The sequence below is a fragment of the Anolis sagrei genome, chromosome 5 (assembly GCF_037176765.1).
Source record: "Anolis sagrei isolate rAnoSag1 chromosome 5, rAnoSag1.mat, whole genome shotgun sequence".
In the NCBI taxonomy this organism is placed as follows: domain Eukaryota; kingdom Metazoa; phylum Chordata; class Lepidosauria; order Squamata; family Dactyloidae; genus Anolis; species Anolis sagrei.
Window position 1 is genome coordinate 96,314,740 of NC_090025.1, and position 15,186 is coordinate 96,329,925.

General features: G+C 42.1%; 1 protein-coding gene across 1 annotated transcript in view; it reads left to right on the plus strand.

Annotated features, from left to right (window-relative positions):
* Positions 1-14,355, plus strand: part of SEMA3A (semaphorin 3A) — a 303,398-nt gene extending 289,043 nt beyond the window's left edge. Inside the window, exons 16-17 of the mRNA XM_067468901.1 lie at positions 5,210-5,352; positions 12,830-14,355. Of these exons, the coding sequence (XP_067325002.1) occupies positions 5,210-5,352; positions 12,830-13,285 (599 nt within the window). The 3' untranslated portion in view covers positions 13,286-14,355. The remainder of the gene's footprint in view (positions 1-5,209; positions 5,353-12,829) is intronic.
* Positions 14,356-15,186: the final 831 nt, after the last annotated feature.

Genomic DNA, 15,186 nt, shown 5'->3' on the forward strand with positions numbered 1-15,186 from the left:
TGTTGTAGTAAACTGATTCCAAGTTAGAAATGTTTATCTTGAGATAGCATTACAGTATTGGAAAGTTATTATCACAGTAGAAATACAGTGGTTTGGATCCTAAACAAGTAATCTGAAGCTAGCACCAATAGAAAACCCAGTTCGAAATTGCTTTAACAGGCAAGTCTCATGGTTTTGGTGGTATGGTCAGAATTTTGGAAACATTACTTTTAGAGATTTTAAGTTCCAGAATCCTCCAACCAGTAGCCATACTTGACTATAGAAGTCTGATCGTTGTCAAAAAAGTAGTTTCTCTGGATTGTCAGCATGACTTCTTGAACAAATCACTCCAACACAAAGAATATCACTAGCAGACATGTAAACACATTGAATTAAAGATATTTACACATTTTTCATAGACAGAAGATACATTCAAAATATAGAAATTTATTTATTTATTTATTTTGGGCACTTCTACCCCGCCCTTCTCAACCCCCTAGGGGAGGACTCAGGGCGGCTTACAACCGGCACAATTCGATGCCAACAATTCATCAGATAAAATACATGACAGCAATAACCACAATAATTAAAACATTCAATTAATACAATAGCAACTAAAAAGCCAATCTAGTGGCCAACGTTCACCGAGTTCTAAAATCCGTAAGTCCATTCAGCATTACCATAGTCCTTTCCAAATTCTGGTCATCATTACCTTGTCAGTCTGCCAGATTACCCAAAAGCCTGGTCCCAGTATCCATGTTTTCAGCTTCCTTCTGAAGGAGAGGAGGGATGTTGATGACCTAATTTCCCCGGAGAGTGAATTCCACAGGCGAGGGGCCACCACTGAGAAGGCCCTGTCCCTCGTCCCCACCAACCTCACTTGTGATAGGCAGGGCCGAGAACAGGGCCTCCCCAGAAGAGCTTAAACTCCAAGATGGGACATAGAAGGAGATACGTTCGGACAGGTACGCTGGGTCGAAGCTGTGGCTCCAGTTCAGGAATATGTTGTTCACTTTTTCTTGCCCTCAGTAATTGTCATACTTTTGCTAGACTCTTGCTATGAAAGAGTTAATTCTTAGACCCAAATTCCTTTGTGGTGCTGGAGTAGAAGCAACTGCCATATAAATCCAAAACAATTCAACCTTTGCAGCCAATTGATGAATAACGGGGAAACAATATTGTTATAAAAAGGAAGTAATTTATTTCACTTTCCTTCACTTGTCCACAAGGCCTCATTACATTTCCATAAATTATATGGTTTACAAAAGGAAGTGATTCATGGAATGTTGTTTCCACAAAAACAAGATTTGTGGACATTAACAACTGGTACAACACACTGCAGCGTCACACAATCTAAATGTGTTTTAATACTTTTTGAAGGCCTTATATTATATGGTTGTCTATTAAAGTATTAGGATCATAGATCTCTTGGGACATCATTAAATCTTCAAGGACCACACCAACCCTTGTTATTCAATACAAAGCCCTCAGCTTTTTAAAAAATCTTTAAAAAATTAAATTGAGTGAATTATTAACCTAAACTTAAATAATAATAAGGGGTCACAGATTTCAACGTAATAATAGCTCTGCTCTCTGTGTATAACACATTATTGTCCTTTCATTTTTTTAACAAATATCCTTCCTTTAAAGAAAGGGCAAAGGTGGGGTGGCAATCATGCTGGGCTGCAACTCCCAGCATTCTTCACCTTTGGCTGTTCTGGCTACGTCTGCTAGAACTTTGAAGTCCAATAATATCTGGGCGACTGTATGATTACTACCCCTGGATGGTTTACCATTCATTCTGGATAGTTTACCATAGTCAAAAATGTGGAAAAGATTATCAGATTGTGCATTCCCCAGACTAATTTTGTGGCACAAATTATGGGAGTCATGGGTTAAGGAATACAAATTCTCATTAATTGCTCTAAGTGCTTTCAACATAACCCCTTGCCTAGCAGTTCTCTTTGTTAAACCCTAGCAACCATACTTCCATTTCAAAGAAGAACTGTAGATAGATACATACGTTTTTGAATGTGTTTTTTGAGTGTGTTTTCAGCTGATTAACCCTTCTAAACAGCAGGATATGTTATTTCTTTAAGACCATCTAGACCAGCATTTCTCAACCTGGGGGTCGGGACCCCTGAGGGGGTCACAAGGGGGTGTCAGAGGGGTCACCAAAGACCATCAGAAAACACATATTTCTAATGGTTTTTGGAACACAGTGCTCTCTCGAGGTAGGTGAACTACATCTCCCCTAAATCCCTGTTGATTCCTCCCAAATCCCGCCAGTATTTTCTATTGGTCATGGGGGCCCAACTATCGTTAGTTGGGTTCAAGGGGCTCTTTGATTGTAAGTGAACTATAAATCCCAGCAGCAACAACTCCCAAATGTCAAGGCCTATTTTTCCCAAACTCCACCAGTGTTTGCAGGTGGGCATATTTATTTATTATTTGGTTTACTTCTACCCCGCCCTTCTCACCCCGAAGGGGACTCATATTGAGTGTTTGTGCCGAGTTTGGTTCAGATTTGTCATTGTTTGAGTGGATATAGGTGAACTACAACTCTAAAACTCAAGGTCAATGCCCACCAAAACCTCCCAGTATTTTCTGTTGGTTATGGGAGTTCTGTGTGCCAAGTATGGTTCAATTCCGGCATTAGTGGAGTTCAGAATGCTCTTTGATTGTAGGTGAACTATAAATCCCAGGAACTACAACTCCCAGATGACAAAATCAATTTGCCCTCAACCCCACAAGTATTCAAATTTGGGCGTATTGGGTATTTGTGCCAAATTTGGTCCAGTGAATGAAAATACATCCAGCATATCAGATATTTACATTACAATTCATAGCAGGAGCAAAATTGCAGATATGAAGTCGCAATGAAAATAATTTTATGGTTGGGGGTCACCACAACATGAAGAACTGTACTAAGGGGCCGTGGCATTAGGAAGGTTGAGAACCACTGATCTACACTGACACAATACGAGGGGTATTTTTTAAGTAAGGTCCATTATGTTGTAGACACTAGTAGTTCATGTGCATACCGCAACAAGCGCGAGTGTTGTGTACCGGCATGCCTCGGGAACACTTCTGCTCAATTTCTGCTCTGTAGCTAACCTGTTCTGTGCTTTAAAAATGTTTAAGACTATCAACTCACCCACCGCATGTGAGGTTCGCTCAGTGATACGGCTTTTGTCAGCAAGGAACCTGCCTGCTACAGAAATTCATCGACAGATTTGTGAAGTGTACGGTGATACTATTATGAATGAAAGCAAAGTGCGTAAGTGGGTACGACAATTCAAAGATGGCCGTGACAACGTCCATGATGAGGACCGCTCCGGTCGCCCTTCTTTGATTACAGTGAACTCTTGGTTATCGGAGCAGGCGGCAAGTTTTTATGAAGAGGGTATTTTAAAATTGGTTCAGAGGTATGATAAGTGTTTGATCAAACTTGGCAACTATGTCGAAAAATAGAGTGAAGTATGTACTTTCTGAAAATAAATTTACTTTTTTGAAATAAACTTTCGTTGTGTACTTATGTTCCAACGGACCTTACTTAAAAAATACCCCTCGTATTACAGCGTCAAGGTAACTCGAAACTGTGACAGCCACAAAGCACACACTGTTACAGCATGCATTTAAGAAAGAAAGTTGCAGGAAAGTTCAAGTTTGTGCTGCAGCAGATTCCAGTGTATCCCTCATCCCAGTTCCATAGAATTTTTTAAAATTTTATATTTATATTTACATGCATTTGCTCTGTTTGTATTGTGTCATGTTTGTTGTTAGCCACTTTGGGTTCCTATATTAAGAGAAAGGTGGGATAAAAATTAAGCAAATAAAGTAAATAAATAATTAAAATTACTGTAATTTAAGGTATTTTAATCTCCTATGCGTCTAGAGTGTTGATGCCCATTTTGCTTGGAAACTGGGGGTGGGGACTCTCCAGAAAGCATTTTGAAGCACGTTTCTATGGCGAATATAATCATTCTCCTGGCCTCAAACCAGTTCCAGACTTGTCAGTCTAAGCACTCACAAAGTGAAGTCCATTCCTCCCAAACAATTTTCAAACTTCATTTTAATGTCAGTAGATATGTGCCTCTGTGTTTCTCCTTTTTAAAAAAAATGGCAGTTGGATTAATTCTGTTTTCAAATTATAATATTTAAAATCTATATAAATAAAAATGTAATGTTCTCTTGGAGAATTAACAGAACTCAAAAACCACTAGACGAATTGCTGCCAAATTTGGCCACAAGACACCTACTAACCCAACGAGTGACCATCACTCAAAAAAATTGATTCTGTCATTTGGGATTTTATAGTTGCTGGGATTTATAGTTTACTTACAATCAAAGAGCATTAAGACTCCACCAATGATTGAATTGAACCAAAAATGGCACACAGGACTCCCATGACCAACAGAAAACACTGGAAGGGTTTTGTGGGAATTGACCTTGAGAGTTGTAGTTCACCTACATCCAGAGAGCACTGTGGACTTAAACATGGTTGGATCAGGACCAAACTTGGCACAAACATTCCATATACTCAAATATGAACACAGATGGAGTTTGGAGAAAATAGACCTTGACATTTGGGAGTTGTAGTTACTGAGATTTATAGTTCACCTATAATCAAAGAGCATGCTGAACCCCACCAACAATAGAACTGGGGCAAACTTCCCACACAGAACCCCCATACTTAAGGCCATTCAGTCCAACTCCCTTCACCAGGGCAAGAAAATGTAATCAAAGCCCTCTTGACAAAGAGCCACCCAGCCATAGATATGATTCACACACAGAGAGAGATAGTATCATAGATTTGAAAGGGACCTTAAAGAAGGACAACTATGTGTTGCATATTCCAGAGTAGGCAAACCAGACAATCTCCACATCAACACTGACAAAGAAACAGCAAGAAATACTGTTTACCCACAAACATAAAGAAATTACATATATTAGAAACCAACACTTCCTCATTACTCTATTTTCCAGATCACCAGACTGGGCCACAGCAACACATGGCAGGGGATGGCTAGTAAAATATATATAAAAATATGTTCAATATTTTTGTAAATCTCCATATGGACAAGGACAATCCCCCAACCAGCTATTGTGTAATGTCCAGTCATTTCAATCTCATTTTGAAGAATTCGTTATTTACATTACTGCTTTCAAGAGGCGCACAAAGTCTTCCAGTAATGGGTAGCTTGTTTCCCTTTATTTCTCCCTACAGATAATCCAAGTGGACCTGGGTTTGAAGAGAAAATTATCTACGGGGTAGAGAATAGCAGCACTTTCCTGGAATGCAGCCCAAAATCTCAGCGTGCTCTTGTCTACTGGCAGTTCCAGAAACAAAATGATGACCGAAAGGAAGAGGTACAGTTCCAAAACTGAACCAAGCATTAGCAGTTGAATTTCAGTTTCTCAGATTTGGGGTGGATCTAGACTGCATAATTAATGTCACCATGTTAATTGCTATGGCTCAATGTTATGAGATCCTGAGAGTTGTAGTTTAGTGAGGCACCAGCAGAACTTAAGCTTGTTGTTGTTCATTCGTTCAGTCGTCTCTGACTCTTCGTGACCTCATGGACCAGCCCATGCCAGCGCTCCCTGTCAGCCGTCACCACCCCCAGCTCCTTCAAGGTCAGTCCAGTCACTTCAAGGATGCCATCCATCCATCTTGCCCTTGGTCGGCCCCTCTTCCTTTTACCTTCCACTTTCCCCAGCATAATTGTCTTCTCTAGGCTTTGCTGTCTCCTCATGATGTGGAACTTAAGCTAGAGTTGTGAATATATTAACCTGGTGAGACAGAATTCCAGGAACTCTAGGTTTCTTGGGGCATTCCCTCATCACATGAGCAAGGAGAAATCGGGGGTAAGTGGGAGACAACAGTGAGAACGGTCTTACTCTGTTTCCTTCCTTCGAAGTTTGCCTTCTGCCATTACATGTCCTTTCCTCATAGAGGTCCCCCCCCCCCCCCCCCCGCTTTCAGCCATTCCAAAAGGCATTCTGGGCTCTATTTGTCTATGCTGCTGAAAGGGAATCCCATGGAATTCTGTCAGAAGTTGCCATGTGTCATGTGATGGACTCTGTGAGACCCTGTTTCGGCAGCATAGAAAAATGGGGAGAAGATACAGAGAGGTCGTAGATGACACTAGAGCTGTATGCTGGTTGTCCAGGCTGCTAAAAAGTAACTCCCACAGAACACTGGTAGCCGGTAGAAGATTTTAGCCTCATTATATTTCCTGATGACATGTAGTAGATTTTTTAAAAGAATACTTCCATTGTATGAATTATTTCTTGCACATTCAAAAGCAAAAATACCATGCCAATGCATTTATCTAATAAAGGGATGAAGTGTTTTCTGTTTAGAAGTGAGAATATTTCCACAATCACCAACACTAAGAATAACTACTAGTTATTAATGAGAAGTCCTAAAAGTCTATTCAGGGCCCAATATTTAATGTATGAACTCATGTACAAATTTGAAATTCTAGTAAAGAAATAATTCCAAAAACATGGGTTAACTTATCCATAAGCCAATATGAGGGACCGCCTCACCCCCTACCAACCCCAGAGATCCCTCCATTCTGAGGACCAAGATCTATTGGAAATTCTAAACTGTATTCCACAAAAAGGAAAAACAGCATTGAAAATGATGGTTTATTATCAGTAAATGTTTGGTTTTTATATCTAATATACATACCTATATACCTGGGGTCACATAAAAATTTCTAGGGCCAAAGAAAAGTGGAAATGTTTAAGATGCTCTACCCAAACTGGGCAAGGTGATTGAGAGGAGAACAGCAGAGCAGTTGCAGCAATTCCTAGACGATACAGCCGGACTAGATCCCTTCCAGTCCGGCTTCCATGCAGGGCATGGGACAGAGACTGTGCTGGTCTCCATCATGGATCACCTTCGATGCCAGCTTGACCACAGCGGGTCAGCGCTGCTTGTGTTATTGGATCTCACAGCAGCATTTGACACAGTCGACCACAATCTTTTGACCCACCGCCTTGCTGCTGTTGGAGTCAGGGGGACAGCTTTAAATTGGCTGTCCTCCTTTCTTCACAACAGTGGACAGCGAGTGGAGAGGGGAGGCCTTGTCTCTGAGAGGTCCCCTCTATCTTGCGGGGTTCCTCAGGGGGCCATTCTCTCCCCTCTGTTGTTTAACATCTATATGCGACCACTTGCTCAGCTGGTTCGAGGTTTTGGGCTTGAGTGTTACCAGTACACTGATGACACTCAGCTTGTGCTGAAGATGGAAGGCTGACCGGACTCTGTACCCGATTGTTTCCATCAGTGCCTCGAGGCCGCTACTGGATGGCTGCGTGCCAGCAGGTTGAGGGTGAATCCAGCAAAGATGGAGATCCTATGGCTGGGTCAACCGGGCAGTGGGGATATCCAGCTGCCTACCCTGGATGGCGAGGCGCTACGCCCATCATCATTGGTGAAGAGTCTAGGAGTCCTTTTGGACCCTCTTGCTGATGATGGAGGCTCAGGTCTCCGCCGTTAGCAGAACCGCCTTTTTTCATCTGTGGCAGGCTAGACAGCTGGCCCCCTATCTGTCCAGGGACGACTTAGCTACGGTGATCCAGGCTACAGTCATCTCAAGACTGGACTACTGTAACGCCTTCTACATTGGCCTTCCTCTGTCAGTGATCCGAAAGCTCAAGTTGGTACAAAAGGCAGCTGCTCGGCTTCTTGCGAGAATTCCAATGAGATGCCACCAATCTTACTGCAGCTGCATTGGTTACCAATTGAGCACCGGATCCCTTTCAAAGTGATGGTACTCACCTTTAAGGCCTTACATGGTCTGGGGCCAATGTACCTGAGGGACCGCCTCACCCCCTACCAACCCCAGAGATCCCTCCGTTCTGAAGACCAAGATTTGTTGGAAATTCCCAGTGTCTGCATCTAACAGCAACCAGATGCAGAGCCTTTACAGCAGTGGCACCATCACTCTGGAATACCATCTGAAGTCCGTGCCTTGCGGGACTTATCAGCTTTCCGCAGAGCATGTAAGACATATCTGTTTCGACGGGCCATTGATCTTTGATGTTGCTGTTTTTAAATTGTTTTAAATTGTGTTAGATTTTAGCCTGTTCTTGTACGCCACTCCGAGCTCCAGGGGAGTGGCGGCATATAAGTTTGAATAATAAATAAATAAATAAATAAATAAATATGGAGTGGGGGGGGGGGGCAAACAGTTTCATTAACTTTAAATTTTCATCTCCAATCAGATGAAGGATCCCATTCTTGTCATTTGAGAAATAAAAAGTATTGCTACCAAAGACAAATAGTATGATGAATGTCAAGTGCAACTCTGTCTTTGAAACAGGATCTTAAACATCATGGTTTTCAGTTTTTTGTTTACTCTGTGATTCCAGCTGAGAAGCTCAAAGCAATGTCCTCATAATAGTTTAGGGCAAGACTCTTGGTATCCCTTATAGCAGCAACAAAAACCAATACCTAAGAGGGAATTAAAAGCCGAATCAAATTGCTTGTCCCAATTAGAGTAGATCTCCTGGATTAAAATGTTAAATTGTAAGACTTAACGAAATCCCATTGCCTCAATGAATCGATTTTAGTTGCGCCTTAAGATCTAAACTTTTTAATATAACCTCCATGGGAATAAAAAGCATTCTTTGCCAGCATTAGATGGACATTTTTGAATGATGACATTGAAGCCTCCCACCCCCTTCTGCAGTTACCTATGGAACAATGTGCTTCTATTTTTCATTTCCCCAGTTGCTCAAGAGGATTAATAGAAATGTAGACATCCTCCTAGCTTGCAAGGTCACTTCATCACCTCATTTTTATGGCAATAACCTTTCCCCTGTTGGCTAGACAGCTTTACATGAACCAAGAGGGAGGAAGGGAGGGGAGAAAAGAAAAATTAAAAAGAGGCAAGAAAGGAAGGAAGAGGAAGCACAGAGAGAGAGAGAGTGAGACTGATGGAGAAAGAGAGTATTTTGATGAAAGACATTTAAATGGTATTTCACATTAAATGTTCAAGAGAAAGGTATAATTCATTTCAAAGCCAAAGCAAGAATTTTCATAAACAATCTAAAAACGCATTATGAGATCTCTGTGTTTTTTAAAAGACAGATGAACTAAATCATACACATCCTGGCATAGTTTGGATAGCATTTGCCATTCTTGTACCACATAGAAAAATTGTGTTAGATGTATTTTAATTGTTATTTCTGTGTCAGGGTAGTCTGAAAATTGGGATAGGGCTCAGAGAAACCAAAATTCAATCTTATTTAGCCATGGAAACCCACTCGGTTACACTGAGAAAATCACAGCTTGTCACAACTTCAGAGGAAGAAAAAAAGAAACCCCTCTTGCTAAGAAACTCCCATGATAGAGTAGCTTGAGATACTGGGTTGTTGTAGGTTTTTCCAGGCTATATGGCCATGTTCTAGAGGCATTTTCTCCTGACGTTTCGCCTGCATTTATGGCAAGCATCCTCAGAGGTAGTGAAGTCTGTTGGAAGTAGGAAAATGGGTTTATATATCTGTGGAATGACCAGGGTGGGACAAAGGACTTTTGTCTGCTGGAGCTAGGTGTGAATGTTTCAACTGACCACCTTGATTAGCATTTAATGGCTTGGAAGTGTCTGGGGGAAATCTTTTGTTGAGAGTGATTTCTCAACAAAAGATTCCCTCCAGGCACTTCCAAGCCTCTAGAGCATGGCCATACAGTCCAGAAAACCTACAACAACCCAGTGATTCCGGCCATGAAAGCATTCGACAATATCTTGAGATAGCTATAATCCAGAAACAACCAGAATGCAAATAACAACGTCAGCAGCAAAAAATGATGAAGTAGTTCCACCCCACTTTGAAGTAGATTAGAACAGCTTGTGTAATGAAGCTCATGGCTCAGTTTGGTTTTGAATTCAAGTCTAGCTGGAACAAATCCAGTGACATACACATGCCGTATACAGGAGTATCTTGCTGCAATGGTAGAGGATATTATTGCATGAGGCTTCCTCCGTAGCTATTAATTTAAAAACTTACAGTCATATGATGAAATTATAAACTCACTGCAAACTAGGCTTCAAGTTACAATTCAACAGTAGTTTATGAAAACAGAGAAATCCCATTGTAGGGCTGTTCAACACATATGGAGTCTTCCAAAGCAATTGGAGCTGGTGATGTGCACTGTTTATTTATTTGTTTATTTAAAGTACTAGCTGTACCCGCCACACGTTGCTGTGGCCATCTTCCCTCCCTCTTTGTCTCCTTTCTTTGGGGGGAGATATAGTGCATGCAGAGGCGGCCCTAGGTAATTTTCAATGGTTTCTGTTTGTCGTGGGAGTTCTGTGTGCCATATTTGGTTCAATTCCATCATTGGTGGAGCTCAGAATGCTCTTTGGATGTAGGTGAACTATACATCCCAGTAACTACACTTGCTGCACTTGCTCCCTTGCCTGGCCCGCTTTGGGTCTGGAGGCGTGCCTGAAGACTCCGGCGTGTGCACCAAAAGTCACCTCTTCTCCTGACTTTCTTCTCAGCCATTGGGACCGAGAGAGAGAGAGAGAGAGAGAGAGAGAGAGAGAGAGAGAGAGAGAGAAATGCCCACCTTTCCTGAAGGTAGGCGCAAAAACAAAGGAGGGAGCGGAGGTAGGAGATACCTCTAGCCGGAGGGTCTCTCTCTCTCTCTCTCTCTCTCTTGGTCCCAATGGCTGAAGAGAAAGTCAGGAGAAGAGGCAACTTTTGGTGCGCACACTGGGGTCTTCAGACACACCTCTGGACCCGAAGCAGGCCAGGCATGGTGGCTCCACCCCTTGGCCCACCCACGGATTGGGGAGAGGAGAGGAGGCGGGTGGAGCGCCAGGGGATCAGGAAAGGGAGCCGGTCATGGGGAAGGGATCGAACGTGGAGAACGATTGAGCGCCAGCTCTGCTCGCACACCTGGTGACCGGGTGGAGCAGAAATGAGAGGGGCTAGGCGAGGCTCAAGGGCCCGGCTCCTTTGGGAAGAGGATCTCCCGGCAGTGAGGCAAGAAAGCCGAGGCTCCCTTCGGACTGCTAGGGCTGTTGTGAGTTGAGGGGGTGCTCCTCAAGTGGGAGTCGAGGGCCATTTATAGTGGCGCCTCTGCGCCCCTGGCAAAAAAAAGTGTTCTGCGACCACTTACTTTGCGTAATGGACGAGCCACCCCTGAGTGCATGCACACACACATATACACATATGTTGAAAGGAAGTTGTGGAGAATACCTACATGGATGTTAATTTTACTATATTTCCTCAACTCTCCCCTCAAATACACACAGTCACGTGGGAAATAAGTGGCTCTGCTGGAGTGCATGTCTTGAGGGGTTATTGTGGGGATGATCTTGCACGTGCATTAATTCCACTATATTTTCACAATTCCACACTCCCATATGCATTCACTGTTGCTCTGCCAACATGTGTATGTTGCCAAGTTGTAAAATATAGATAGATATAATGTTTTTCAATTCATATAGCAGTTCAAAAACATGCAAATGTGGCAAGAAGGTAAGAGCGCTCCATGCAGTCATGCCAGTGGCCACATGACTTTGGAGGTGTCTATGGACAACGCCGGCTCTTCAGCTAAAAAATGGAGATGAGCACCAGAGTCCCAGAGTTGGACATGACTGGATTTAATGTCAGGGGAAAACCTTTAGCTTTATCCTATACACACACATGCAGTGTGGATATGCGATTGTGCGTTTTGTTTTGTGAACAAACTGTGGGACTATAGATATCCTACGCTACCTTCCCAACTCTCCTCCCTCCCTGACAGGGGCAGACCCCCCTCATTGGTCGGGCCCTGCCCCCCCCCAGCTCCTGGCTCCCTCCTGCTTTGCTTGGCTTCACCATCCCCACCAAGTTGCAATGGAAATGGCTGTGACGGGCTCTGAGCCTGGGGTCCGTCTGCTACTGCTGCCTCTGCGTCTGCCTCCTCCTCTTCTTCCTCTATGTGGGTCCCCCTTCAGTCTCTCTCCTGCCTCAGAAGCTTGGTGGGGGCTGGAAGCCTTGGAAGTGCTCACATTTGCAAAGGCAACAGGAAGCCTAAACACCTTCAGGTGTTGTGACTTCAGCCACAATTCCTAACAGCTGGTAAACTGGCTGGGATTTCTAGGAGTTGAAGTCCAAAACACCTGGAGGACCAACATTTGGGAACCACTGCTCTAAAAGATACTACAAGTTCCCTTTGCATACTGGTACAAATCTAACCCAATATGTCCTATGGCTATGATTCTTGGTTTATCTGGTGGGGAAAAAAAAAAACAATTCCATATCAGACTCAGGCCATATTTTTGTCTTTTAGTTGTTTCTTTCCCTCTTTCTTTCAAGCAGTATTTCAAGGGATTAGTAGATGGTGGGTCATGGACCAACTCTGATCCATGGACCACCAGTTTGAATATCGCTTACTCTAAAGATCAGCTTTACAGTTCCAAATAAAGAAAAGATAACACTAGAACTGAACTGAGAGGTTGCTGTTACCTTTCTGTTCCTACTGTGGGCTTTCCATGGACAACTTGTCAGCTACTGTTTGACCAGAATACTATACTAGAAAGGCTTTTGTTCTGTTCTGTTGGAGTTTCCCATATGGTTTTATATTGTTCAGATGCATTTAGAGAACTAAATTATTCTAAAGGTGAGTGTTGCCAATTATACAGCCAAACAAAGACAGGGTAAGGTAGAATTTCAATATAATGCACCATGTGGGTGCATTATATTGAGACTTTAAAAAGCATTATTATTACTACTACTACTACTACTACTACTATTGTCATCATGATCTTAAGAGAGACTCAAAACTGATGGTTATAATTACTTAAATGTAACCTCTTTTATTTTCCAATAACTGCAGATCAAAATAGATGACCGTTTGATCCGAACAGAACAAGGTCTTCTGCTACGAAGTTTACAGCGGAAAGATTCAGGAGTTTATTTCTGTCATGCTGTAGAACATGGCTTTATGCAGACTCTCCTCAAAGTAACACTGGAGATCATAGATACAGAACACCTTGAAGAGCTGCTTCACAAAGAGGAAGATGGAGATAGTTCCAGGATCAAAGAAGCTTCAAACAGCATGACTCCAAGCCAAAAAGTCTGGTATCGGGATTTCATGCAGCTCATCAACCACCCCAACCTTAACACAATGGATGAGTTCTGTGAGCAGGTGTGGAAAAGGGACCGCAAACAACGCCGACAACGGCCTGCCAATGCTCAAGTGAATACAAATAAGTGGAAGCATCTACAAGAGAATAAAAAAGGCAGAAACAGGAGGACCCATGAGTTTGAGAGGGCACCACGGAGTGTCTGAGCTACAATTACCTCTAGGAACTTCATCTAAGTAGAAACTTGCATAGACAAATAACTGGAAATGAAATGCAATATCCATTACATTTTTCCCCCTCCATGGCATTTATGTGGATGTTTACAAAGAGCCCAAAGGCTCAAAACAACTTCCATCTGGTTTAAAACAAACTCATTTTATTAGAAAATTCCCTTTGGATATGTCCCACTGATTCTGAGTTTTTCCAAGGGTGTAAGCTCTCCGAAACTAACTTATTGTTCCTAGGATTCTGCATTGAGACTGAGTCGGCATTTCACTTTGCACTGGAGTGCAAGATTGTCACCCGTCATTCTGCCATTTTGAAAATAAATAAAAGGGGAAGGGGAAAAAGAACTCATCAGCTATTTGACTTTTCTTGAACTTCCTTCAAAACTGCATGGATGTTGTAAAGCTGATGAAAGCCTTTACATTGGGTTGATCACGAGACTATTTCTTTTCTTTCTTTTTCCCTTTTCTTTTCTTTTTGTTTTTTTGGTCTAGTAGTTTTCTTGTTTATAAATGTACTGGAAGAACAAAATCAATACTGTATGTAATTGCTTATTTGAATCGGGCGACCATCAACCTTTGATGTGAAGCAAAGACAACAACAAGTGGAAGATTCTGACCTACTACTGATGACTTCTCTAACCCTTGACTTAAAGATGTATTTTATTAAAATCATTATTTAAGTATACCACAACCAATATGCAGTCAAAGATAACTCTTAAAATAGAATAGGCTATTTGACTGAAAATATTCTAATACTTTAATTTTAATTTTTTTGATAGCAAAGAGGCTCTGCCTTCGGTTTTTCAATTCCAATTGTTTTAAAATTAGTTCTCAAACAGTAAGCAAATTCAGCAGGCATGCTGTATAATGAATAACTCCCACCTACTTCCTTCAAATGGATTTATTCTGGTTAAAAAAAGTCTCTGTTTGCATGGACATATTTCTATTTCCTTGTTTATCCCTAATTGTTCAGTATGAAAGACTTCAACTTGTATAATACTTTGATACAAAAAGAAATGGATTGAAACAATGAAGGGAAACTCAGTTGACTTAAGCTGTATATTTTCTTTCTCATTTCAAAAGACTGTGAATAGTATTAAAATATTTCCTCTCCTCGTTACCTATTATATGGATGGCGAAAACTGAATATTAGGATACAGAATCTAATTGACTTATTGATAGTTAATACTAGAATTTTCAGAAGGTGTTCTTGGAGAAATCTCTTGTGTTTTGAAAGGTTATCACATGTACCCCACAAGATCAGTAGCCCTAGAGTTGAAGTGCATTGTGAGATATGTTTTATGACACAGTGAATTTATGCAAAACACTAATTAGGCTTAAGAGACTCAGCCAGTGTATCACATTAGATGACTGAAAAGTCCCCAGTATGATGTTCTCTCACTCATTTGGATCACGACTTCTTTTGGCTCTAGCTTGGGTGACCAATCATCAGAGGTAATTTTCAACGGTAAGCAAACTGTATTTTGGCAAACCCCCCCCCCCCCCAACCAATCATTGATATATATTTTCTGTTCGTCATGGGAGTTCTGTGTGCCATATTTGGTTCAATTCCATCATTGGTGGAGTTCAGAATGCTCTTTGATTGTAGGTGAACTATACATCCCAGTAACTACACTTGCCACACTTGCTCCCTTGCCTGGCCCGCTTTGGGTCCGGAGGTGTGCACCAAAAGTCACCTCTTCTCCTGACTTTCTCCTCAGCCATTGGGACCAAGAGAGAGAGAGAGAGAGAGGTGGAGATGCCCACCTTTCCTGAAGGTAGGCGCAAAAACAAAGGAGGGAGCGGAGGTGGGAGATACCTCCAGCCGGAGGGGCACTCACTCTCTCTCTCTCTTGGTCCCAATAGCTGAAGAGAAAGGA